At 37.8% G+C, this 26421-nt stretch overlaps 2 protein-coding genes across 7 annotated transcripts in view; one reads left to right on the top strand and one right to left on the bottom strand.

Annotated features, from left to right (window-relative positions):
* Positions 1-17945, bottom strand: part of RPGRIP1L (RPGRIP1 like) — a 51374-nt gene extending 33429 nt beyond the window's left edge. Inside the window, exons 1-10 of one of the 2 annotated variants that reach the window (XM_015873816.2) lie at positions 17607-17945; positions 16665-16782; positions 14431-14516; positions 13522-13660; positions 11133-11431; positions 9717-9816; positions 8810-8953; positions 5134-5239; positions 1123-1269; positions 423-496 (exon numbers count right to left, since the gene is read on the bottom strand). In XM_015873816.2, the coding sequence (XP_015729302.1) occupies positions 423-496; positions 1123-1269; positions 5134-5239; positions 8810-8953; positions 9717-9816; positions 11133-11431; positions 13522-13660; positions 14431-14509 (1088 nt within the window). In that variant the 5' untranslated portion in view covers positions 14510-14516; positions 16665-16782; positions 17607-17945. The remainder of the gene's footprint in view (positions 1-422; positions 497-1122; positions 1270-5133; positions 5240-8809; positions 8954-9716; positions 9817-11132; positions 11432-13521; positions 13661-14430; positions 14517-16664; positions 16783-17606) is intronic. The other variant, XM_015873815.2, reaches the window with a different exon arrangement.
* The window catches only part of FTO (FTO alpha-ketoglutarate dependent dioxygenase), a 216738-nt gene continuing 208247 nt past the window's right edge, over positions 17931-26421 (top strand). For 3 of the 5 annotated variants that reach the window (XM_015873817.2, XM_015873820.2, XM_032447001.1), the window contains exon 1: positions 17932-18105. In XM_015873817.2, coding sequence (XP_015729303.1) covers positions 17971-18105 — 135 coding nt within the window. In that variant the 5' untranslated portion in view covers positions 17932-17970. Of the gene's footprint in view, positions 18106-26421 lie in introns of all 5 variants that reach the window. The other 2 variants (XM_015873818.2, XM_015873822.2) reach the window with 1 other exon arrangement.

Raw genomic sequence — 26421 nt, 5'->3', positions numbered from 1 at the left:
TACAAGGTCATATGAAAACAATTCCTCCCAATCTTTAATCCAAATGAATTGGTTTCTTGGATAGTGACTACATAATAAGAGTCAACTGACAAATTCATGCTTGTTCTTTCTAAACTTTTCAGATCTGATTCTCAGTCTTGGCCTTGGCAAAATTCCCATCAACTCTGAAAAGAACTTGCGATAGAACGACATTTTCAAGAAAAGGGTTCATGTCTTTTACTTCCCTTGTAAGAAACAAAAAACCCAACATCATAAAAAAGAAAACAACTCAAGGAAACTTGAATAACCTGGCACCTGTGGACACTGTACTACCCACCGCAGGCAACAGGTATTCTGCATTATTCCAACTGGTATCAGAAATTGTTCTAACTGGTATCAGAAAAAGTTGCCAATTAAACAGTAGATTTAGGTAAATGTTTTACCTCTTAGATAGCTTCTCATAGTCTTTCCTCAAGAGCTCCTTCTCTTGCTCTAGATCATTTATTCTTTCTTGTAACTAAGAAGAAGAAAATTTCAAACATGGAAGGACAGTAAGGAAATAGAAAATAATAAACTATAAAGAAATTAGAAAGATAGTTACTTAATACTTTGTATGTATTGTCAGGAAGACTTACTAGTCTTTTTCATACAACCATGCCTAATAAACTTCAAAATAACAGTTTTTTCTACCACATCGCAGCCTCTCTCATATTCCTTATATAAGGCTGCGACTAGTGTGACAATAGTACCTAGTTATATTTTATCTCATCCCGTAGAATATTTTTTGTTTTGTATATGATTAATTCAATAAATAAATAGCAAAATATGATCAACAAGTAAAGTATTATGATTGTTTCTCCTCAACAAACCACTTGTTTAGCATTAGAATTGATAACAAAATTCTATGCTTTTCTTCAGTGTCCAAACACTGGTGCAGTGATTACGTAGCCTGGCTGACAAGTACTTTATGAAATGCAAGCAGAACCATGGGATTTTCTCTCTAATGAATAGTTATGAGTTTAATCAGGTCAGTCTTCTAAATGTGATTGGAAGGTTTATTTACCCTTTAGCACTGAAAAGTATTTTCCCTTATCTATGTTTATCACCCAAAGCAGATTCTAGTTCCCTTGGACACATCCTCACCTCCTCAGTCCTTTTATTGGTAAGAGCCACTGACTGCAATTCGTTTTCAAGATGCAGGTTCTTTAACCGCTCCTCTTTAAGCTGGTGATTCAGGTCACTACTTCTTGCTATTAAAGCATCATGGCTAGCCTTCAAATTCCTCTGGTTCTACAAAAATAAAAGAAAATCATGGGTAGGAAAAGTTAAAGAAAATCACTCTGTGCATTACAATACTGCATATTCTATCAGTGTTCTGGCAGCATTTGATATATATTCTCAACGTGGTCAACAGGAGACACTCTTGAACTATGAAACTGGAAAAAAATTCATTACACATGGCCAAGAGAAGGTAGCATTCCTGTTGCTTTCATGAACGTTAAACCACCAGTTTAGTCATAATGAAAAGAACCAAGATATACATCTGTTAAACAATTAAAAGATTTTGCTGTGGTTACAGTGGTTAGACATGCTGACCAAAAACACTGCAGTAGCAAGCAAAAATGAATGCTGACCACAGTTATGTTAATCACAGAACTTGCCGCAGATCTGTTAACCCTTAGCTGTAGATACATAACTGTTTCATAATCCCAATATACTAGGTTGTACTTCATTGCTAGCAGTAATTTAATAAAGGACTTATGATTTCATTTACATTTTAATTTATTTAATTGTATATATTAGGGCACATTTAACCAATTTTAATATTAAATGGAGGATACTGACAGAACCTCTATTTCCAAAATATTAGTTAATGTTGTAATGTCTACATTTCATAATGCTTTAATAATGCCTCACAAAAAAATTTCAGGTAAAACACACGCAAATTATGACTTGGGGAAAAAAGAAAAAGGCTAAAAGCCAATCTCCTGCTTAATAAAATGGCTGTATACATATATAAGATGGCTATAAACATATATAAGATGGCTATATATGTATATATATAAGAATAGATAAGGTTCAATGGTTATAGACAAAAAACTATAACCTTCATGTTTTCCTTAAAATATTCCTAGAAAGTAATTAAATGAAGAAGCTGAATGCAAATCCAGTGCAAATTGTTTAGGTTCACATTAAATACAAATATATAGAAACAAACAAGACCATAAAAAATCCAATGCATGTCCGTATCTTTGGCCTCTCACATCTCATTTCTCCATAAGAACAATCTGAAGGGGAATAAACAATATCAGCAGACAGTCTTATTCCAGAGAGAGATAAAGTATCACTCATCAATTTTTAATAGTCCTTATTCAGTGTTTCTATTGCTCTGTCCTATACCTATATTTGTAAATAGGAAAAAAACTTGTATCCATTATTTCATTAAAATAAGATGAAATGGGAAACACTTTCATTCCTTGGGGAAAAAAAATAAAAAAAAATAAAATGCAGCTTTCAATGTGAATATTAGAAACAATGACTCTGTATAGCAGCCTGAATCTCTGTCATGTGTTTCTAATTCAGCTGTTATCAAGACAGAGGCACAAGAACATAAGAACTTGAGGTCTGCTGTAAATTACCAAAAAGTCGTATATGATTCAGGATGGAATAGCTTCCGTATCATTTTATATTTAAGAACACAAAAAGCTGTATCCCTTGGAGTTTACATTCAACATAGTTCACAGTGTGAAATTAGATTTGAACTACCAAAAGAGAGCTGCTTTGGCAGAGAAGATATTAGGCTGGAGGTTGAGGAGAGCAAAGCCAGTGATAGCAGCAGAAAGACAAAGGATAAAAGGAAGGGAACAAAATGATAATTGCAGAAGTCTTGTCAACCATGTGGGAAGAAGCAGGCAACAGCATTAAGAGGGGGAAAAAAAAATGAACAAAGAAGACATAGAACCCACTATGGAGCTGAAAGCTGAAAATAGGAGAATAGGGAACAAGAGAAATGTGAACTGCAGGAAGTCTTCAATCCTGAAGGTGTGCAGAAATAAAGCAGAAAGTTTTCTTGAGATCATCCTGACAGGAATGTCAACAAGGTTAGGATCCATACACTTAACATTTCAAACTAAATAAAGACCTTTATCTACAGTGTGATATTCCTGCCTCAAGATCTTGGATTTGCAGCAGGCACTAGGGCTTTTCTTTCTTGTGTTGTACAACTTTTAGGAAATTCTACTACAGAAACATTATACCACTGTTAGTTTTTTAGCCCTTCTAGTTATTTACACAGGTTGCTCTGAAAAGTAATGTTTCCTGTTTATTTCCACAAATACCACAACAGATACAAAGAGCACAATACAACTATCTGATAGAGCAAATTCTCAGCTATAAAACACTTGTTTCCAACACAGTCATTGCCATTAGCCACGTATTTTTTTACTAGCAATGAACAAGAGCCTGTATGCTGCACTAGTAAAAATCTGCACTGGGGAAGGCGACCCACTGTTTCACAGCTGCTACAAGAATATGACAGGAGAATGTTGCCCACACAGCCCATCTTTCATCAGCCTGTACAGTTAGAAGGTGCCAATTCTGGACTATAACATGCATGTGGTAGGACAGTTCAGCCAAGACCAGCAATATGCTCCATGGCCTTCAAACCAGCGCGGGGTCTGACGCTACTGTGTTTCAGTAGGAAGCTGTCTTCTCTGGCCTGACTAGAAGTCTGAATCTTCACCTTAATGTCACAATGTAGCACTCAGAGCTGATGCTGCCTCTGGGTTCCAGGAAACCTTCAAGGATCACCTTTCTTTCCCATTACAAAAGACAGCACACATCACTTAATCCCCTTGAGGTCTGTCTTGAACTTTCTGTTTGATGGGGGATTCACATCGCCACTCCCTAGACTGCCATTTTGACTCCAGCTTGTAGTGGTAACATGATGTCTTGTCATTGGTAATGATGAAATCCAGGAAAATATCACCTTCAGCCTTGTGTTGCATACAGGGTTCTTGCTCTTCCTGTGCGAGCATTTGCAGGATCCAACATGATATTCCAATATCACCACTGCTTCCAACTCACTGAAACCAATATTCAGCTTCGTACATAGTTCCCTGGTCATAATCCACCAATTCATGCAGATGAGTTGATCTAGATGATCTTCATTTTGTATTGTAACAGCCATACATGGCCATCCAGAATGTGGCTTGTCTTACACATTGCTGTTACCACTACTGAAGTGCACAACCCACTACCTCACTGTGCTACCATCTATTGTTTAGTCTCCAGAAACATTCCGTAAGGATTGACGAATGCCAATTTTTTTCCACATGGAGGAATTCAGTGATACACCTTGGCTTCCGAGGCACTTGCATGTCAGATGCCATTCTGTCAGACCGCCCCACTGCTTTCATCTCTCAGATGGCAACAAAACATAATAAAATATTGCTGGAAAGGTTTAACCTACACTGCTGTACCACCCACATCTGCCTCTGATGTCATGGGCCAACATAAAAAAAAAACAGAAGTATTATTTTTGGATCAACCCCCATATTGTAGGCCAGTAACGTAGCACTTGCTCTTCAAAATTCAATTTGTTTGAACTTTTTAAAAGCCACTTTAATTCCTTAGAATTTTCCTGTTCTTAATTTTAATTTCTCTTTGAATTGCAAGTACAATGAAATTGTAGATCCATCTAATTACTAAATTAAAAAAACAGAAATACAACAAAATACAACAAATATAACTTAACTATAAATTAACTGACCCATAAACATCTCAGGATACAGTTAGGAATTTTACACCTTGCAAACAGCAAGGGTACCTACCACTTCCACTTTGTAAGGAAGACAAACATACTTTATACAGCTCAGTTATACGTGGGTGGTAGTTTTTTTAATTTTAAATCTTAGAAAATCCCCTCTCATTATCATACTGTCTCTGCCCGCAATCATACCCAGTTCTTCCAGTATTTTTGTGAAGAAGCAGAAAAATATCATATCACTAAGATCTTGCATTTTCTGGTGATGTTTTCATAAATTTTCTGTATTCAGAAATGACTTGGAACCAAGAAATGTGTATATCTATCTTCCACTAAAGCATGATCATATGATGAGTGTAATGCAATGTCACCGACTAAATCATAATTACCTCTTGAAGCTGGAGAAAGTCACTTTCCATTTCTGAAAGAGCATTGTTTTTCTCAGCCAGCTGTTTACGGATTTTAATCATTTCCACATTGTCCCGAATGCTTGACCTTCAAAATTGTATTAAAAAGGAGCACATCATGAGCATGAAGATGACAAAATGACTTGTCCTATTATTTTCGTCTTGATAAGTTGATATCGTGGAAATAAACTTTCTACAATACATTTGGGAGAAGATCCAGCATGTGGTAGCCAACTTGATTTTGTCTTCTATGATTTATGTTAAAGAACTTAAGTAATTCAGGATGTCAAAGAAGCAATCAATTTATAGAGATGTTGGTTTTATTGTATACTACATATTACAGGAAAAGAAAACAATCCATAACCTAGAGATTATTTGTTTTCCTGCCCTTCAAAGCATTTGTCACAATTTTAAGGAATTTTCTCTTACAGTCTACACCTATGAAATATTGTTAAAAAAACTGACTTATCAATTCACACTGCTAACACCTAAAGAACAGCATTCAAAACAAGCTGCAGATGTCTTTAACCACATGAGAATCATTTAATATCCACATAGGTGCTCTATATCATTACAGTTCTAAGAATAACTCAAGAATCCACTAATTAATAAATGTTTAAAATTACTTTCAATTTAAATAACTCTTTATTTCTAAAGTTTTCCTTCAAACAGTGAAAGCAGACACTTTTGCAGTTTTTTTCAAGTGTAGGAAGAGCAATCAATTCTTATTTTTATTAATAGACTATCAGAACAAATCTTTATCATTTGAAATGTAATTTCTCATCCAATATTTATTTGTTTTAGGTATGTCGGAGAAATCATCATGCCACGTTGGACCTAGAAAACAGGCCAAACAATTTATACATCTGTAATCCAGCTGAGAATGCAAAAAACTTTCCTCTTACGCTTTAAAATCAAAGTTTATTGTATTTTGACATTGCCAAGTTCATTGTCCTTACACAGGAGATAAGCATACTCAGAAATCTGAGACACTGCCCAAGAAACACAACACAATACTAAGACAATCATGTGCCTAAAACATGTTATCTACATAAATTAAAGTTATGGTGAGTATAGACAGCAGCACCGTCTCATGCAAGCTATTTAAAAGCTAATGTAGTGGCACGTTTTTATTAATCTTGTTCCACACATCAAACAAAAGGCTCTGATGCCTTCAAAGGCTTTTTCTTTTCTTTTTTTCCCCATTCTTTTTTAAGCAGAGGCTGTTTTTTTTGTTTTTTTTTTTTTTGTTGGTTTTTTTTTCCCTCTTTTAAGTAGAAAAAGGAGCAGATGATAGAGAAATTTATGATGTACAGATGTAAACCCCACGGCTCCTGACAATCAACAATAACTATTTTTTCAACAATGCATGAAGCACTACTTGATTTAAATGGCTTTTGGGTACTGATATTATCAGTAAATTATTTAAACTCATAAGTGAAAAATTACTTTTTACTGGGATCAGTTCCACTCTTAGAATTGTAATAGTATTTATCCCAGGAAGATACATGACAAGGAGCACACCGTTTAAGAACAAAATCGTTTCAGATTTAGTTAGTTAAGGAAGTTATTAGAGAAAGATTATTTTGGTTTTCCATAAATGATGTCACAGAACAGTAGAACAGAAGACAAACTGATTATCCACACAGCTAGATGACTTACTTTGCTCCCAGAATATCTTCCCACATTTTCTAGACTAGTTTAAAATAGGAGATAAATAAGGACTTAAAAGACAATGTTACCTTTCTCTAATATAGGTAATATTTTCCTCAATGTTAAAAAAAAATTACCTACAAGAATAAAGCTGCACTCATGCAAAATTTTCTCTACTGACCTAAAAGCTGAAAGTTCTGCTGCAGATCCAGGAGACACAAACATATATCTGCTGCTGAAGTCAGAAAATGAAAACAAACTGGTGCCCTTTTATAGCAATACCCTTGATTAATGAGCATTCTGATTTACCTCTAACTTACCTTCTGCCACAAGCACAGAAATAAGGAACATAAACTCTATCTTTCTACTCTAAACCTCATCTAAAAGCTAGATTAAAAGACTGAAAGTGGAAATGCAGTTAGGAAAAAGTGACCCTTTAAAATATTAGGTCTTAAGTTTGGGGTTGATGTCTGCAGAACAGTGAAGTCAATCTCTTCTCCAGCCCCTATATCCTTTGGATTAAAACAACAGAGTAGGATCCCAACAATAGACTGGGGACCAGCTGTGTGGAAATGGAGGACCAATAGAACCTTCAACAGAAGGAAATGATTAAATAAAGGATCTTGACCAGCACTGTACAAATTTATACCAGTAATTCCCAGATGGCTAAGCTAATAAAGTTGAGGTCTAATTAAACCACATCTCTTGCATCTAGTCTTTACTTCCATATGAGCAGGACACTGATAAAAAAACAAGATTGCTCTTAGAGAGCCCTGACTGTTCTTTCAAATGAGACTAGCAGCTCTCAAACATTCCTCTAATCACATTCAGAACAAGAAAAACAAACATAAAGAATAGCACTGCTCTACTTTTCAGGCTCACATACGCTCCATCTGGCCAAGAAAACAAAAGGCTTCTAAGCTAATAGTGTTTAACCACAACTACACCAAAGAGCAAGACAGGACTCCCAGGAGAAGTAGAGAACAGAACATCAATATGCAGTACCCACTTTTTTACAACACTTGGGAAGTAACCAGATCATACACTGGCATACATTATGTTCTTCCCCTTACCTCTTGTCCCTTAAAGGAAGTGAAAGATAAAGAGAGAAAAAAAAAAAGTACCTTTTAGTAACACCTTTACATTGTGTAACCGAAAGCACATTTGTAGAAAACAAAAACATTAATGGTATCAATAGCTGTAGCATACATATGTTACCAAAATTCTACTTTTTTAGTGTCTTCAGGCAGACACAGTAACTCTTAAGAACTTAACATATCTGTTGTCAAGTTTGGTTTATGTGACATTACTGATGCACAAGAGTGCTCACAATAATACAACAATCCCTTAGAAAGACAAAAGTAACTATACATTGATGTCTGATGAGGAATAAACAGAACGGGACCTTACTTGATCCTTAACACAAAAGTACCAGATTGAATTTAAACAGTAGGAAGAAGGCAAATATATGCAAAGTTACACAATTCTGCACAAATTATTGTAAAACTGAAAGGAAGAGTAGAGAAGACACTGAATTCACAGCCACTTTACTGTGAGACATTCCACAAGAATGTTTATCTGAGTTTGTTTCGCTGTACAGCTATAGCATGTTCCTTCCAAAATTCACTAACCTGTCCTTACAGGGCCATTATTTTTCTACTGTCACAAGACAGTATTAATGAACATTAAATGACTATGAAAGTGTTTTGAGACGTTTCTCAGGCTTGTATTGAAGAGGTGATAGATGAACAAAGTTTAATGATCTCAACTTCAATTGAATCTGAATCAGCTGGAAATCAATTCTCTAAAATGGTAAGTATTAAGTTATTTGGTTATTTGTTTATAATAAAAGTCACACAAAAAGCAATAATCATAATCACATTCTCCTAGCTTAGAATCATCCACAGTCACTTGGTCAAATATTATATAACTTAGTTTTATCAAAGAAAAAAGAAACAAATAGAGCACATACTCTAATCATGGAGACTTTCATTTTACACAGTACCTTTGGTTCGCCACTTCTTGCTCTTTCAGATATCGGGTGGATTCTTCAGCCTCTTTTTCTTTTTTGTTCAACTGAGTCCTAAGTAAGTCTCTAAGCTGCTCCAGTTCCCCAATGCGCTCCTTTTGGAAATCAATCTCGGATTCCCTGCCAGAACAGGTATATTATGCTCCAAAACCAGGTAAGCGTTTAATAAAATGAATAAATACTTTTCTGTACTCTACAGCTTCTGAATCATAAGCTACAGTTCCTCTTTACCTCATATGCCAATTGTAGACTTTAAAAGTGTCACATAGTTTTTTTGGTCACACACTTATACTTGGTTGCTCCAAGCTACAGTTAGAACAACTATGGTGTGTTTTTTGTTTTTTTTTTTTAATTATCACTTGTGTGAACTGAAATATCTGAGAGAAAAGCTATCTGAATGTTTCTGACATTATAACACCCCCCCCCCCCCCCCATTAGTGTTTCCAAGGTAAGAGAAAAACTACTATGAACACCTAGATTCCTGGTAGTCTTAACAGCTCTTATTTTCCTAGTTCTCACAGTGACTAGTATAGGATAAGGAGTCACTTCTAGGCCCATGTCTATAAAACTACTAAAGACTGTTTCATACAACATACTAGTAAATATAAAATTATTTTAAAAATAAAGTGTAGCTACTCAAATACAGTTAGAGACTATGCTAAGATCCGTGCAACTCAAACATTGGTAAATTGCATTCTATCAATGACACTTTGTCCCATGGATTTTAGGGATAAGAATGTCAAGATAATAAGAATTTTAGTTAGCACTGAAGTTAAATAATTTCATGCTGTAACTTCAGAAAACTGTAACTTTTTCTTCAAGAAAAAAATCCATAAGTTGTAACAGTTATAATGACAGAAATGAAAAAATATGAATATCATACATATTTCTTATTTTAGCTCTTGCATCCTCGAGCAGATTTGGGCCACATTTTCGGGGAACAACTTTGGGTGGTGCCACTTCTGGCTCCTGCAATCTCACTTCTAATAAGAAGGGAAAAAAAAATAAATCATGATGTCAAATGACAAAGCACTTTGCAAAAAAAATTTAATACCTACAGTAGAAACACTTAACACATCTGTCTATGCAGATGCCATAAAAAGCATTTTCATGTAAAATTCACACAGAGAGATAATTAGAGCACCTGCAATTGTAGCTGCTATAAATTTGAACTACAGGCAACACAGTATGCACAGGTAAAGAGAGATGTTAAAAAAAACATCTTGAAATATTTTTCTTAGGAAATTTAATCTGAAGGACGGGGAACTGAGACAGTATTTTCAAAGAACAACAACTGGAAATGGATTTCTAATCACTTGAGTTGGATCTGTTCTGATGCCAAGAGAAATCCTCACAGTGTAACCAATCAACATTTGCTCTTCAATCCTCAAAGAAAGTAAACCACCTTTCCCTGCTAGCAATACGCATGAGTACATTTATCTTATTTCAAGTCCATCTTTACATTATTTAGAGGAAAAAAGAATATTAAGTGTAAAAATTTTCAATTATTTTATCCCATTATATTCAATTTCAGAGTGGTAGAGCTCGTTGGTTTTCATTATCTGTCTAAAAACATGATTAATGTTCACAGTTTGGGCTTCTTGATTTATCAAAATAACCAAAATAAAGACCAGTGGCAGAGGTAGATGGAGAAAAGCACAACATAACAGCAACTTCTACAAATATTCTTATAGAAACAGAAAAGTTGCTAAGTGCAATTTCCAACCAGTTATCAGAAATAAATGACTGAGAATGAAGCTGCCACAACCAGTAAGTCTTGAAAGTAAAAAGCATCATTAATGATGGCTGCATTGTGGTATTTGCTTTCAGAAGTCCACACATGTAATAGATTTTTTCCAAAGTCTACAACGTTGTGCACACATGTATAAAGAGTTGATAACAAACCTTGAAATTAAAAAGGCAAATAACGTGCAAACAAACTACAGACACAAAACTTTGTTATGAGAATGCTAAACATTTTCATATAGTGCTTTTATAAGGCGTTTGGAGATATCATAGGAAAGTCTCTCAGTTTTAGGAAACGTTTGATAAATACTTCATATTCAAATTTGTACATTTGTTTTACCCCTACTGTTGTGGATTCTCAAAACAAGGACTTAAAACACAAAAGTGTTATCATGATTACTATAAATACATGAAAAAGGAGAAAACTGATCTTTCTGTCTGAAAGTACTAATGTCCACTTGTATTCAGAAAAGGACACACTCATGCTCCAGTTAAGCAGTAACTGGTGTTATGTATTTAAAATACTATGCTTAAAACACATGAAGAATTATACCTTTTTTTGTGTGTTCCAGTGTGCCAGCATCACCATCTGGTTTTTTGAAACCAATGCTATCAAGAGACTGAGCATGTCTGTATTGAATAGGCCTACGGCTTTGAGCAGGGCGCTGCTGTTTGTTTGAAATGAGTTTGCTGCGGAGGATCTCATTATATTTCTCAAGATCACAAACTTTCAACTTCAAACTCTCAACCAATTTTTCCAGCTCCAGATTATGACCCAGCCGCTTGGGGCCGCCACCAACCAGCTCGCTCCTTTTTTTATCGTTAGCAAGCCGCGTTATCCTGATGGCCATTCTGGGGAAAATAATAAAAAAGATGAAAAAGAATGTGAAAAGTCAGCATAAAAAGCATTCTGTTGAAAAGAACATAATCACTGTGAAGATTTCAGCATAGAACCTGAATAATAAATTTCAGGTTTTGATATAACTATTACTGCCTGTGAAGAACTCTTTGAAGATAATTGAAACCACTGTGCAGCAATCTGCTTTATAGCACTGACAAATAACAGTTTCCTAAGGCTTATCATTTAAGGTTAGTAAAGGGAGGACACATATTTAGTCCATATGCTCCTTAAATGTAATTTTTAACGCATGACCTTATATAGGAACCTCCGCATGCTGTTAAGTAAAGTTACAGATTTTGGATGTGGTGGGCCAAACTAGAAAAGCTGCAATTCCACAAAACATTCAAATATTGAAAGAATGCTAATAATATGCAACATGCCAAAGATTGATCATTTATAGCATTTTAGGATGTAAAGATACATTTCAGTTCTTAAACTGTTAAAATGCAGTTCTTAAAGTTCTTAAACTGTTTTAAAAAAGACTAAATATTTGATATTACCATTCTCGATTTTATATTTAGTAAATATTACCAATGTGCTTCAGAGAAGGAACAGTTAGCTGAAGAATAGATACGGAGGGTATGGTTTTTATTTGTCTTTAAAAGGATACAAATTTTGCTTTTGGCATCTCAAGAGTTGTACCTTTGATTCCCTTTAGTTTTGATAAACATTGGTAAGCCAGAACAAAAGGCAGAAAGGGCACATGGAGGTGATGTAATATACAAGAACAGAAAACATACCAACAGTGAATGGAAAAAACTTGGCGTGTAAAGAAAGAAAAGGTGGCTTTGATGAGAAAGACAAGTTCAAGACTTTACAAAATTGGTCACACATCTTCAAGCAGTCTCTAGTTTACATGGAATCTATTTTTGCAGGCTCAGAAAGAAAACTGAAAATAAGGACACACTTCATTTATTTAAAGAGGCTTGTTTTATTTTGGTATACTTGTGGACAGAAGCTTCTATTTAAAAGAACAAAAGTGAAACATAAAAATTCTGTAATAACTTTAGGATGTCACAGAACATTACCTGCCTGTAAACAGTTCTGTTTTGTTTAGGTTTTTTTGTGTTGTTTTTTTTTCCCCTAATATATTTCTACTGCAAATTCATTCCAAACTTCTAGATACAGAAGGGTTTTGGCAATAGAGATGCTGGGAGAAAAATGCAGCTTAAGGAATTATGATTCTTCTCCAGTGATAAAGACAAAAACAGTATTAAGAATTTTGGACTTTCTGTGCCTTAAATTATTAGTTCAGATATTCCAATCTGGACATTCTGGGAATTTTCCCTAAATGGACGATTGCGGTTGATGAGCCATTAAACAGAAACTTTAGGAATTCATTAGCTTTATGCCATCTTCAATTTAGTAACTGTGAATTACCTCAGGAACAACATGAACGCAGCATAACAGCACAGAGTTGTGCTGAACCTAGACTGAGATTGCTTGCAAGCACTAAATGGCAAAGAGAGGCACAACTTTAAAACTTCCTAGATGTAGCTTTAAATACTGCCCACCAGAAAAGCATCCCATACACACACACACAATCAGAAATCAAAACAAAAATGGATTGCACAATGGATTTTGGGGCAAAGGTTCTGATACTATGAATCAGTATAAAAACTTTTACACTATGTTTATGTACAACTAGAGGCTCAAATTGTAATTCCTGGATAGCTTGTAGATCATAATGTACAGCTCTCCTTGTTTCCATCTGCTAAGCAGAATTAGAAGAAAAAATGAAGTCTCTTGTTCCATATTGTCCTAGTGAAGTAACTGACTTATTTCCAGGTGTTTCATATGTACCAATTCAATTTCCATTAGTTAGGAGAAAATAAATTCACTGAAAAAGGATTGTAGAACGTACTACGTGAAGCTTCCATTGGGCAGAAGGGAATATCAAGCTTTGAATGACCACTATAAAGAGTGTTCTGAGAAAAATAATAATTGTAAGTTTGTTGACGATTAATACTTTAAGTAGCAAAAGAGTTACTCTGAACCGAAATAAAACCAAAATTTAAAAAATAAAAAATAAAGTTCATACCTTTTAATTGTATCCTCTTGCTTATTTGCTTTCTGTTTAAGTAAGATGTTTTCATCACGTAAACGAAAATATTTATCCTCCAGCTCCTTTCGACTGAGTTGTGACACAGTTTGACGAGCTCTAATATTCCGTGTAGCCACTGATTCAACCCAAATCAACATAACTCAAGATTACTTTCAATACACGTGATGTATTTAAACAACACATAACCCACTCTCTCATTTTGAACTATTGCATATTGGAAGTTCCCAAGTAATTTGATGTTTTACATTTGTATGAGTTGATTTCTTTCAGATTTAATGGTATATAAGTTACTTTTCTCTCACCTCTTACAGATTAAAAAAAGTAACTAAAATGATATAGCAAACTGGTTATGTACTGAACAACGGAAAGGAAATTGTCTAGCACATAACAAGGTGCTGTCAAACACAGGAAGATTGACCCATCCCACGGGGATACTTCCTGATATGTTTCAAAGGAAGCGTATTGTTTCAAAACTTGAAAAGATTAACTCATAATTCTGTAAATTCACTCAGATAAAAGACTGAAGCCAGTAATTCCATTCTAATAGCAACTTAGTAGCATGTCAGAATTACTTCCTACTTTTGGTTCCCATTTTATTGAATGGGTCTGGCCTTGTTCTCAATTCAGCAAAAAAGCCCTCTTTTTTTCCCAGGAGGGATGAAGAATATGCAGTTTGTAACATCTTGCAGCAGTGCCCCTCTTATAACAAGTAACATGAACAAAGAATGGGTCATAGTATCTTTCACCTTCCAGAATGTAATCCAGATTTGCAGTGTTATTTGAACTCAATTTTCTGAGTGTCAATGTCAGAAACATTTTCAGAAAGAACCTAAAGAAGCCACAGATCAAAGACTGTAATAGTAATACATAGCAGCTGGTACAAACCTAGTAATCCTCCAATTCCAGGTAGAGTTGGACCCACAGCTCTCACAGGAGAGCCTCTCACACCAGCTACAGCAGCCATGGCTTATCTGTGAAGAACGAAATTCAAATCAAATTATTTTCAGTGTGTGACTTAAGCTGTGTGACTACAATCGCTTCATCTAAAAGTAATGACAGATTCCCTGACATATACATTATATTTTATACATTATACACAACTGTAAATACTCCTTTCTCAGTTGTTTGGCTCAGGACAATCTAAACTTTCAAGCTAAACACCACGTTGCATTAAGCTGTGCTGTTCCTTTCTACTTTGGCTTTCTTTCTCTTCTAATAACTCTTACTTCATGTTTTTGGAATTAGATTTTTTAACTTCCTTATTCCATTTTCTTCATTAATCTTTGGGCTAAGTCCATATGTCAAAGGGCACGTGGGAGAAGGACCTGAGGGTATTTATTTAATTGTTTACCTGTTTTAAGACAGGTGAAGTCTTAAGGTCTTAACCCATAGACCATAAAGCCATCTGCCATGCTTTGAGCGGAACTCTTTGGAAAAAAAAAAGGTGCTGGGGGTTATGAAGTCATTTCAGCATTGCCCCCATTGTTCTCTTAGTCTTCTTTCAGTCACTGACATAGTGAATATTACTTTCTAAGACAGAGACTCTCCTATGAACAATTCTCATAAATCTGAACACATTTCTTTCTTCGGGCAATAGAAAACTTAGCTACACGACAAAGTGGGATTAGGGAAGTATTAATGTGAGAATGCACTACGTTAGTTTCAGAGTAACATACGAAGATAGATGTTAACAACTACTGTTTCTTCTTTATGATGGTCATAAAATCAATTAAGGCAGAAACAGTATTAAAGAGGAAGAATAAAACAAAAACACAGTGTCCTTTGGACAATCTTACCCCCCCACCCCCCCCAGTTGTTACACACCGCTAATAGAGAGCCAATATAGATCCCTAATAAATCAAAAAAGCAGTGAGAAACTAACAGTGATGCTGGAAAAGACCAGTATCAGAGGACCAAAGTGACACAATACAACACATAGACATTCCAGGAAGTATCTGCTAATTCTATCACAACCAAAACTGATGCTAGAGATACATTTTTCTTCAGCCAGTACAGTTTCCTATCACAGCTCTCCTCAGGACTCATCCAGAAGGAAAGATTAACCTAAATGTAGTTTTCAACAAAACTATAACGCACAAATTACGTTGACCAAAGTCACTGAAGACTTCAAATACTACCACTGCAAATAAATAGCTTATGTATTATCATGTAAGCATTCCTGATAAGCTCCTACATTATTTCAGCCTGACAAGAAGCCATATCACCCTGTTCTTCACATTCAACTCCTAAAACCACATTCAATATAACCTTTGATTAATTCAACTTTGCTTCCAATCTTCTGATTTTTTCTTATTCATTAAAATACATTACATTACATATGGAGCAAACATTCCCTTCCTGTAGTGGTATAAATGCCTGAAGTGATCTGCAATTGTAAACTAACTACTTTTTATTTGCAGCCTTGGTCACAGTTGGTCACAGAAATACCACCTTGTGATGCTGAAGCCCACGTCACACTGGCATTTTAACCAGCAGAACAATTCTAATGACATAAACTATCAAGTAGCCCCTCAATATTCTTAGCTGCCACCCAACTTGGTTGTTATGTGTAAACTCAGTGCTATCTGCAGTCATCAGCTTTTCTCTACCTGGGTTTACTATGGAACACAGCATTATGTGTCACTGCCAACATCACTACAGGAATCTTTCACAGAATCACAGAATGACCCGGGTTGGAAGGGACCTCAAGGATCATGTTCCAACCCCCCTGCCTGGCAGGGCCACCAAACATACACATTTACTAGATCAGGTTGCCCAGGGACCTGCCCAACCTGGTCTTGAACACCTCCAAGGACGGGGCATCCACAACCTCCCTGGGCAGCCTGTTCCAGGGCCTAACCACTCTCCTAGTGAACCTTTGACGCAGGATGATCAGTCCAAATTTGCCTCATGATGGTACCAAGGAGAGGATGCTGTCCTTACACCTCTATCTACAATGTGATCGCCTTCATCATAACACTATTTTTTTGTCTTTTATTTCTTTTTATTTTCATTCTCATTCTTAGCAGTTTCACAGAGGTCAAGGACTGTACGTGAAAGCCAGTTTTATTAGCAAGATGACAAGACTAGCAAACAAATGGCAAAACATGCTATATTACCTGAGTTTACTGGACTTCAAATATATTCTCAACAGCAAAATGAAAAGTTAGTCGTCTCATTACGAACTGACAGGAACAAAACGATCAGCTTTCATTTGGTGTCCGAAGAAAATACAACCTTTTTAATGAAAAAGCGTATTTTAGATACACACAGTTGAAACCCACAATCTGATTTTAGGCAAAATACAACTCCAGACATAGTGCCTGACATTAAAATTTGTTCTGTTGGTAAAATAAAAGAACTTATGTCTCTAATAATCACTAGAAGTCATCAAACTTCACACTTAAAGAAAGGAATTTTTGCTATATCTCTGGAATTTAACTGTGAGAATTAAATATAATAAGGTGAAAGGCTCATGCTACAGGCCCACATTCTTATACAACCCACAAAGCATACTGCTATCATTCCAATGGGACATACTGCTCCATCACTATCATTCCAATGGGGCAAAACTAAGGGGGGGGGGATTATGGAGATTACCAGGAGTTATCAGCTAGGGGTGCAGTAAGTGGCACTTTGTAGTGATATCTTAAATACCGAGATATTAACTTCATTCTTTCACCACAGTTTAGTACTTTACGTGCCTCAGCCCCAGCTGTGATGATGCTTTTCTCATGTGTTAAAGGGAGAAATGAGATCAGCCCGCCCAGGCGCCTCAGCCTATGGCAGCGTGCTCCCAGCCCACCTGCCTCCTCAGCTGACTCCTCCAACATAAATATCACCGCTTTATTGGCCTCGCCGACTAAAACAACCTCACTTACTGCTCGTTCAGAGCACACACGCTTCAGTACTGTGGGCATCAGTACAACGAACTACAACGAGGACAGAAAGCAGGCTGCAATGGATACTAAACGGTCAGAACAGCTGCAGTGTGAGGGAAGGGGTCCTCACAGCCCCGATAGTCCCACAGAAACACCATCAATTCCCAAGCCCAATCTCACCTTCCTCACACCGTACCGGCGCTCCTCGGGTTCCCCAGCCCTGCCTTCGACACATTCCGAAGGGGCGGAAGGAGGCGGTATTATTCCCTCACAGAGAAAAGGAATCCCCTCGAGTCTTACATGGTCGGCTTTACTCTTTGTACATATACCAGACACCACAGCTAAAGAGAGCCTGGGGGCGATTATCAATAGCAAAGCCCGATGCTCAGAGTCTCCTCCATTCTCACAGCCGACTCCCCGCCCCGCGCCGCGTCCCAGCGCTCCGGTAGCAACACGGTCGGTTGCCAACCGCTCCCTTCCAGTTCCGGGCAGCGCAACGGATCGTGCGTTGCTCGATGGGAACTGTAGTTCTGGGTGGAACCGAATGGGGCCGACCGTAAAGCGGCACTTCCTGGGTCCGTTCCGCGGTGCTGATGGGATTTGTAGTGCTGTGAAGGGCGGCGGAGCGGAGCGTGGCGGCATGAAGAGGAGAGCGGGGGAGCGGGAGAAGGAGCTGAAGGTACTGGAAGTACTGGAGGTATTGGAGGTACTGCAGGTACCCGCGCTCCCCTCCACCCTAAAAGGGCAGCTCAGGGCGAGCCCCTGCCCCGGGGCTGCTATGGGTTCCTTCATTTCCGAGCCCTTGTAGCAGCAGCAGCGCTTCGGGTGGGAGCTGCAGCGGGTTCGGCTCGTGCTGCTCGTGCTTCCCGTGCAGAGCCGCGATCCGACACCCCGAGTGGGGCTGGAGGAGCCGCGAGCTCATGGAGGCTGCGAGTTCCGCCACGTTTAAGGAGGGTGCACAGCCCCACACAGCGCTCACCATAAGGGATTTTGCTCGCGGGGTTTTGGGTATTTCCCTTAAAAAGGAGCGTCAGGAGACATTGCGGTAAGTGTGAAAAGCTGCCGGCGGTGTGTTACGTAGCTACACTTCTATCAGCCAATTTGAAGCACTCTCTGCTAAGCCCGTCTTAAATAAACGCTTCTAGATCTCCCGTGTAACCCCCCACGCGTGTTCAGGTCGTGCCGTGACAACGTGCCCCGGAGCAGCGTTGCTCTGTGCGTTGCTTACACGCCGGTGCCGTGTTTGCAAACTGCTGGCAGGGCGGTGCTGAGCAAGGAGGCTTCTGCTACAGAGTTACAGGCAGGTTCAGCTGATTTGTGTGGCTGCACAGCTGGCTTTGGTGCTGCTGTTACGTTGTTGCTGTTAGTTGTTTCACTGCAGGGGGTTCGATCTCGAGGTTTGCATCTAAATGCTGTCAGAGAAGGGGAACTAAAAGGGCTGCTTGGCTCTAAGCTGGGTTCTCCCTCCTCTCCCTCTATTGTCCACCACAAAGTCACAGAACTATAGGATATTTTGGGTTGGAAGGAGCCTTAAAGCCCACCCAGTTGCAATTCCCACCTGTGGGCTGGTTTCCAACCACTGCCAAGGGTCCTGTCTGACCTCAGGTACTTCCAAGGGTGGGAAATCCACACTGAAGGTAGAGAGAATGTGATCTTACTGCATTAGCATTGCCAGAGGTTCCATCTAGGTCCTAATCAAAGCAAGTTCTCTTTTCACCTCAAATATGAGTGAGGTTAATCCAACCTCTTCTGGACAGCAGGATTTATGGGCCTGTTAATGTGAGGGAAGTGGTTGGACCGAGGGGCTGGTTGGGTTTATGCTTCTCCTGGCAGCGTCTCTTGTCTGGAGAATTAAATCTTGAATAAAAGTTTGTGTTTTGCAATACTCGCGTGCTGCTGAGTGCTGTCTTTCAAAAGCCTAGTAACTGGCTTTAGCTTTGTAATTACATGATATGCTCCTTTTATATGGCAAGCTGTTCTATCTCTTAAATTTTCATGGGTAAGACCAGTTTTGATTTATGCTGCTGTGGAGCAGCACTTCAGTTCCAAGGATGTGTGGTGGGAGTTTTCTCAGGGTGCAGTGCTGTTATACAGCATTTTGTACTTTGTAATCACCCAATTGGATTGAATGAAATGGAATGGCCAGTTGAAATGAAACTGCTTCTGACTGTATGTGGTGATCCAGGCCCAGGAGGGCTCCTTCCTTTTGGAGAAGGATGCCAAGTCATTACTGGGAAGAGGATCTGAAAACAAGCTGGGGGATCATGGCCAGAAGTGATCTATGAAGCTGTGTTAAGCTCCATGTGGTGGTGGGTTGATGGTGATCTTAGCGGTCATCTCCAAGAATTATATGTCTTTCTTAATGATCCTATGATTCTGTGTTGGGGATGGTAGTGTCCTGCGCACTATCCTTCCGACTGTGAAATGGGTCATAGAACACAACCCACCTTTGGGGATGTTTCATGCCATCAACTTCTCTACTCTTCCCCACAGCAAATGTTATTTTTATGTATAAAAACACAGCTGATGGAGGAGGTGTTACTTGTTAACACTTTAAAATTCACTTCTTTTTAGCCACCTTAGTGTTACTTTTATTTTCTTTGCGCTGTTGATCAGAACTCTGTTCATCTTCCGGTAAACTGGGTCCCATGTAAAATAAAAGCAAACACAAGTGTGTTGGCATGGAGTCTACTGGCAATATTTTTTTCTTCTTAAACTTGGGAAGAAAGCTGCAATGCTGTTGGACTGTTATCTTGATTAGTTCTTCTCTAACACATGGCTGGTTTCAAGCCTTATGTTATCAAAAATGCTCAGGGTAAGTTTCAGTATGATATATGCCAAGTTCTGTAAACTACATCTATATACTTTCTTTTGCCACTGTTTGCATATTAAGGCTGTATGACATTGCCATAAGAAAAATGGGATGCTCAGTTAGTCTGGAGTATTATTTTCCTTTTCTTGGAAAGGATTACATTGATGGCCCAGTTCACAATTACCTTGTGTAGCTGTTTATGCTAATTCACATTGCTGAGAAACCAAAACCAGCTTCAGAGAATTTATTCCATAGACATTACTGTTATATTTGTACAGCTCCCAGTGCAGCTGGGACCCCAATCCAATAAAGTTATTGCTATACAAATAATAAATGCATCAATATGCGCGTATCTGAATATTCACAAGGCTTTTACAAAGATATTCATGTGTGATTTCACATTTGCGAGACGTTAGACAAAGTGACAAGGCAATATAAAGCTTTAAATAACCCAAAGCTTTGCATGTGTTTTATTTACAAGGAGTAGCAGGGAACGTAGGAGCTTGGCTGAGATTTTGATGAAATGTTGTGTTTCCTGCATCATCTTCATTTTTCCTGGCTGGAGAAGATTATTTATTTGAGATGAAATGAGTTGCTTCAACATATTAATACCATGGGGCGAAAAAAAGTATTCTCTGAATACTTAAGAGATTTTAGGATCAGTGGTGAAAAATATTACCCAGCCCATGAAGTGTGTCAACTTCATCTATTCAGAGTTTGTTCCAATATTTCATTACTTTCTTGGTTTTTTTTGTTATTGTTCTGCCTCTTAAGATATAAAAACATGACATTTTCCAATTGACAGACTAAATAGATTCTTTTAGGAGTTTTATTTGGGCAAATTAAAGTTAATGAAACAGCTTAGATACAGTTAAATAAGCTTGTTGTTATGTCGTATTTCTGCTTAGGTAAGATGGTGTGCAGGGTTTTTTTTTGCAGAATCAGCAGCCAATACGCCAGCAGCAATTTTTGTGGTAATCGCATTATTGGCCCATCCCATTATTAATGGGACAATAATGAAGAAATAGTGTTGTTAGTAAAATAACGCACAATTTGTGTATTGGAAATGGTCAAGTAGAAACCTTGCATATGCAGAATAAAACACGAGAAAGAATGAGTGGCAAATGTTCCTCGCTTTTAAATTCATCACATTCCTGCTGCTTAAATTGCCTCAGCTGCTAATGCTGGAACCATTACAGTAATGGACTCGGCAAATGAAGGAGAACCAAGACATACACACTTTATTACTGGAGTGGTAATTTTCTCTTCATCTGTAATAGCAGCAGTGCCTAGTATTGATCGGACCATCAAGATACTAATCCTCTGTAAAATTACTTGTTATAACTGAAAATGTGTAAATCCAAATCAGTCTGTGTCCTGACTTTCTACTTACTCTGGGATCTAGAGTAAGAGATGGTTTATTTTTTGTGATTTAAGGCCTTTATATTGATGATAGTAGGAGCTTTCTTTGCAAGAGTGAGTGCTTAATCTTAGCAATGGCCCAGGGTTGTCTTTTTGTTTTAACTAGAACATCACCCACTTAATTAAGGAGTGTGTGTCTATCTTGCTTCTCTGAATTGTGTTGGTACTTAGACTCCCCAGATTTATTAAACATGTTGTTTTACATTCAATCTCTTGTTTTTTGCTGTAAATAAGAACAGATCTGTGTTTTATGTCTTGTAAGATCTTGGAGCTGAGGATGTGAGAAAAGTGGATACTGAAAACGTGAATTTGTGTTCTGTTGACTGTAGCCTGTAAGGCCAAATGTGAGGAATGTCAGAGTAATCAAATGCCAGAGGTCTAAGGGGCTTCAGTTCTCTTTGATCCTAGTGGTTTTGACATAAGCAAGTGAATGGGAGCTGTTCTTAACATCTGCCGTATTCCGATATACCCTCTTGACCTGGTTATTCTATTTTTTCTATTTTATTTTTTCACCTACTTCATCTTTTTCCTCTGCTCATTCATAGACTTGTGTGTTAAGAATATAAGCACGTGTCTGAAACTTGTGTAGCCTTTAGCCAAGTGAAGTTTTGAGTTTTGGCTTAGTTGTGTGCCAGAAGTTTAATTACAGGCGTACTGTGTAACAGCTAAACAGGTGAACCTCATAGGGCATTTGTTTTTGTTTTGTAGCATCAAGTAGATTAAAAAACAAACAAACAAACAAAAAAAACCCCACACATATTGGTTTTGCCAGAGTATTTATCTACTTATTCCCTCTCCTTTCTATTTCTGCCTTAATTTAACTAATCTAACTTCCATCACTTAGGGAGACTTCATGGTTTCTGAGAAGCTATTGCAGTACCTTTCTGGGCAGCCTTTCTCTCTATGAAATCTAATTTTTTTTTGCAACTTTACAGACAGTGATGAGCTCTGCTTGCTATCAAATAATAATTTAAAAGGCCTAGTAGAGCCTTAGTGGATGTTTAAAATTCAGTGTAAATTCAGGTTTTGGTATTCTAAAGAAAGAAGATAGGCAGCACATTCTGAGTATTAATTGCAATTCCTGTTACCTGCCTGGAAGCAGCTGTAGAGTTGGTCACAATTACTGGTGGTATTTGAAGTCTCTCCCAAGCCCTAAATGGAAGTGCCAGTCATGGCAATGCAACAGAAGTAAATCCAGGAAAAGCAAAACCCTTTCATGGGTTTCTTGCTGTCTGTCAGCTGCATTTGTGGGTGATTTCAAGGGAAGAGCAGACATGGCTCCTGAAAGATGAGATTCTTTTTGATTACTTTAATTCTTTGTGTGCCTCAGAACCCCAAACTTTTTTCCCTTTAATTAACGTATGAACTGAGCAAATGCTGTTTGCTTAATTTCAGTTCATGTGTCAAACAGCATCTTCCCTGTAATTTTGTAGAGTACGGAGATGTGTACAGAGGAGCTTCTTATGTGATGGTACCATGGCTTGGAGCAGTTTTCTTAAATGTATTGTTCAAGTCTTCTGCATAGGAAATGATAAAACTGTAATTAAAACAAGCGTTTTTGGTGTTACTGGAGTGTAAAACAAAGACATTTTTTTACCCTATTTAGTATTAACTTATTTTGCCTTCATACGTATCCGGCACTTTTATAAAAGAATGACATCTATTCCTCCTAGAATTTGCTCAGTTTCATTTTGCCCTTTTGTCTGCTGCTCATCCCACCACTTTTATTTAAGACTGTAAAGTTACTTCAGTGTAACTGCTGTTGTCACCTTTGCCCTCAGCTAATCAAATAGTTTACCTTGAGGGAAACATTTATCTCCCACTTTCATTATTATTATTTTCGTAGCTGTAAAGATATATATTTTATGTCTGCAGAAGGCTGTAACAGTGAAACGAGGTATTGATCTGCTGTATTTGGCAATTTCTTTCCACCTTGCCATCGATATCATGTCAGCCTCTGTCTGTACTGTGGTTGACCTCACAAATAGCTCTTTATGTTCCCATTGGATTCAAATGATATACTATTCTCAAAACTAAATCAATGAATGATTATAAAGTTTTTAGTATTATTTCATAAGCCCCAGGCAACTGGTACTTCATGTGGTGAATACTTGAAAAGGCATCTGATGATATCTGATTAAGAGATGTTGCTGATTCTGTTCAAAGGTTTTAAGTTGTGTTGAAATCAAACAACCCGTAATACGAAGTTCAGGGTTTGATTTGCATATTTCCTTACAAATACTGAAACTACTGAAGCTTCTGCCTGTAATTCACTGGAGAGACTTCAGTCTACAATGGCAGAAGATTTTAACTTCAAGCTAAACCACTGCTTCTGATACGTGCTGTGATGAGTGCAACAACTGAATGCACTGAATCTTGGTAGTCAATGATCATGATTGGTAGTACACTGTGTGCTGTGCTTTGAGGGGGGGAAGAAAGCTGAAGTAAAGATCAGATAAGGTTTTACTTGCCAGAAAGTGAACAGTAGTAAGTCTAAGCAGCTCTGCAACTGAAAAACACTGCTCGTATTGCTCTGTAGTATCATACCCTTGGAGTGTACTTTTTTCTTTTTGGTTCAGTGATGACTAATTCAGTGGACACGTGCCTTTTATGTATGTTTGCTGCTCTGTTTTTGGTTTATCTTGTGGTATATGAAATACATACCATATTGGTGATATTGGTTCTTTTGTTTGGATCTTTGTTCTTTTTTTCATAGTAATAGTGAGAGTGAAATATTTGGGCAGGAAGAGGACCTGGAAAAATGTTAAGTTAGCATTAATTTCTCCCATTCCTTACAGCAGAATCTATTAAGCCTGGCAACCTTTTGGTACATACTATCTTTCATTTTCTAAACTTAAAGCCAGTGTTGTGTGAAAAATAGCCCTGTGATACAGTCACATTAGCACTGTCCTCATAAATCACCTCTGTGGTAGGGGACGTTTTTCCCTCCTCTACAACTGCAAGTTAAAATACAAAAGGAAGTTCAAGTGGATTTGTGAGTTACCACAAATGAATAGATGGTGTATGATAAGCATTGGATACATTGCTTGCATTCTTTGTAATCGAGCTGTGTGTATGCAGTAACTCCTGTTCCTTTTGGACAGTGTTGGACTGTTTGGAGTTCATGCTGAATGTTGGAAAGACTTCTTAGAGTGGTGAGGTGATGGAGTCAGCATTCCTGAAGTAGGAATGTTGTCCCTGCTGTAAGGGTTGAGGGGGTCTATGTCTGCTTATGTGAAGAACAATAGCTTTAATGCTTCGTGATCCAAATGTGCTCATTGTAAATGATGAAGTTCCACTTCAGTTTGTGATTCAGAGCTTGTGAATATGGTCTTTAATGCACTGGAGCCATGTCAGCAGTTGGTACAGGGTAGTAATGTCACAAACGGGGTGATGCCAGTGACCCGGTGAAGAGGAACAAGCAGTTTGTATGTCGGTCTGTTGTTGAAGGGCAGTGCTTGGCCCTGGAAGTGCAGGAGGGATGGACTGCTCATGAGAAGGGCATAAAGAGCCAACCTGTATGATCCTTTGTCAGCGTGATTAAATTTGGTGTCGAGCATGGGTTTGTATGAAAGATGAGAGGCATCACTGTTTATCTAATAATAAAAAGTGTTCCTATTTTTCCTGGAGTCTTTTATATGTTAATAGAGGCGAATGTGAATATGATCACATAATTTAAATGTGTAAGTAAAAAATATACATCTCTACTGCCAATGAGTTAAAAGCAAGGCGTATATGTTTTATGCAAAATACTGCCATTTCATTGTTAATCACACTGTTCAAGCCATAACTCCACTCCAAACAGTGCTTTTAAAGAAATAGAAAACAGTGTTATTGGGCCATTTATAATAGAAAGGCTTGGGATACGAAGAGACTGATGCAAAGTGTTTATTTGTGTGCTTTAAGGTAATTCTGTGTGGCAAAACTAATATAGAAATGTGGAATTACAGATCCAAGTGATTGTGTTAACCCTAATTAGTAAGGTGCTCCTTTTTAATAGTAGAGGAATCGCTGTTGTTTAATAGAACAAAATATTTCCTAATTATATCCATCATAAAAGCTCATTGTGTGAGAGCTGGAGAAATAATGGTGAGAGATTTGAACATTTTTAGATATTTAAAGAAAGAGAAGTAAAAAAGTTTGGATGTAATTCTCCTCACTCTTTCTACCCTGCCAAATCTGGCTTGTTTAAAACAGCTGCTGAGAGTTCTGTTTAACGTTACACTTTGCATGCATTTGTGATTTGAAATGAGAGGAAGAGAAATTTGTGACAGGCAGTTTGAATGGCATGCTGTCAGTTTGGCTCCTCGTGAATTGGCAGCGGTCTCATTTAGGACCTTGAAATACGTGTCTGCCTGGACAGAATGAGAGCGCTTTGCATGTTCTGCAGAAGACAGCCACTCCTTGCTGCCTCACAGCACTCAGTGGTGCATGACAGTTGCCCTTCATTGCTGTCTGCGCAGAACTTAACCTCTGACCGCCCACTTAGTCGCTCTGCAGCGGCTGGAGCAGGCCAGGCTGCTGGTGAATGACGGGCATCGGCCTGCAACGTGCCTGTCATTATCGGGCTGTCAGGAGTAGCCTGCCATCGGGCTCCATCACGGCTTGAAACTCATGTGCAGCAGCCCATAGTACTTAACTTCCAGGACTGTCAACAGAACACTCAAATGTGCATAAAAAATGCGTATTGAATATGTCTTTGATCATAATATAGGAAGATATTTTTCGTGTGCGCTGAATGTATTCATGCGGCTTTCATGG

The sequence above is a fragment of the Coturnix japonica genome, chromosome 11 (assembly GCF_001577835.2).
Source record: "Coturnix japonica isolate 7356 chromosome 11, Coturnix japonica 2.1, whole genome shotgun sequence".
Lineage (NCBI taxonomy): Eukaryota > Metazoa > Chordata > Aves > Galliformes > Phasianidae > Coturnix > Coturnix japonica.
This window is presented reverse-complemented; position numbering and strand designations above follow the sequence as displayed.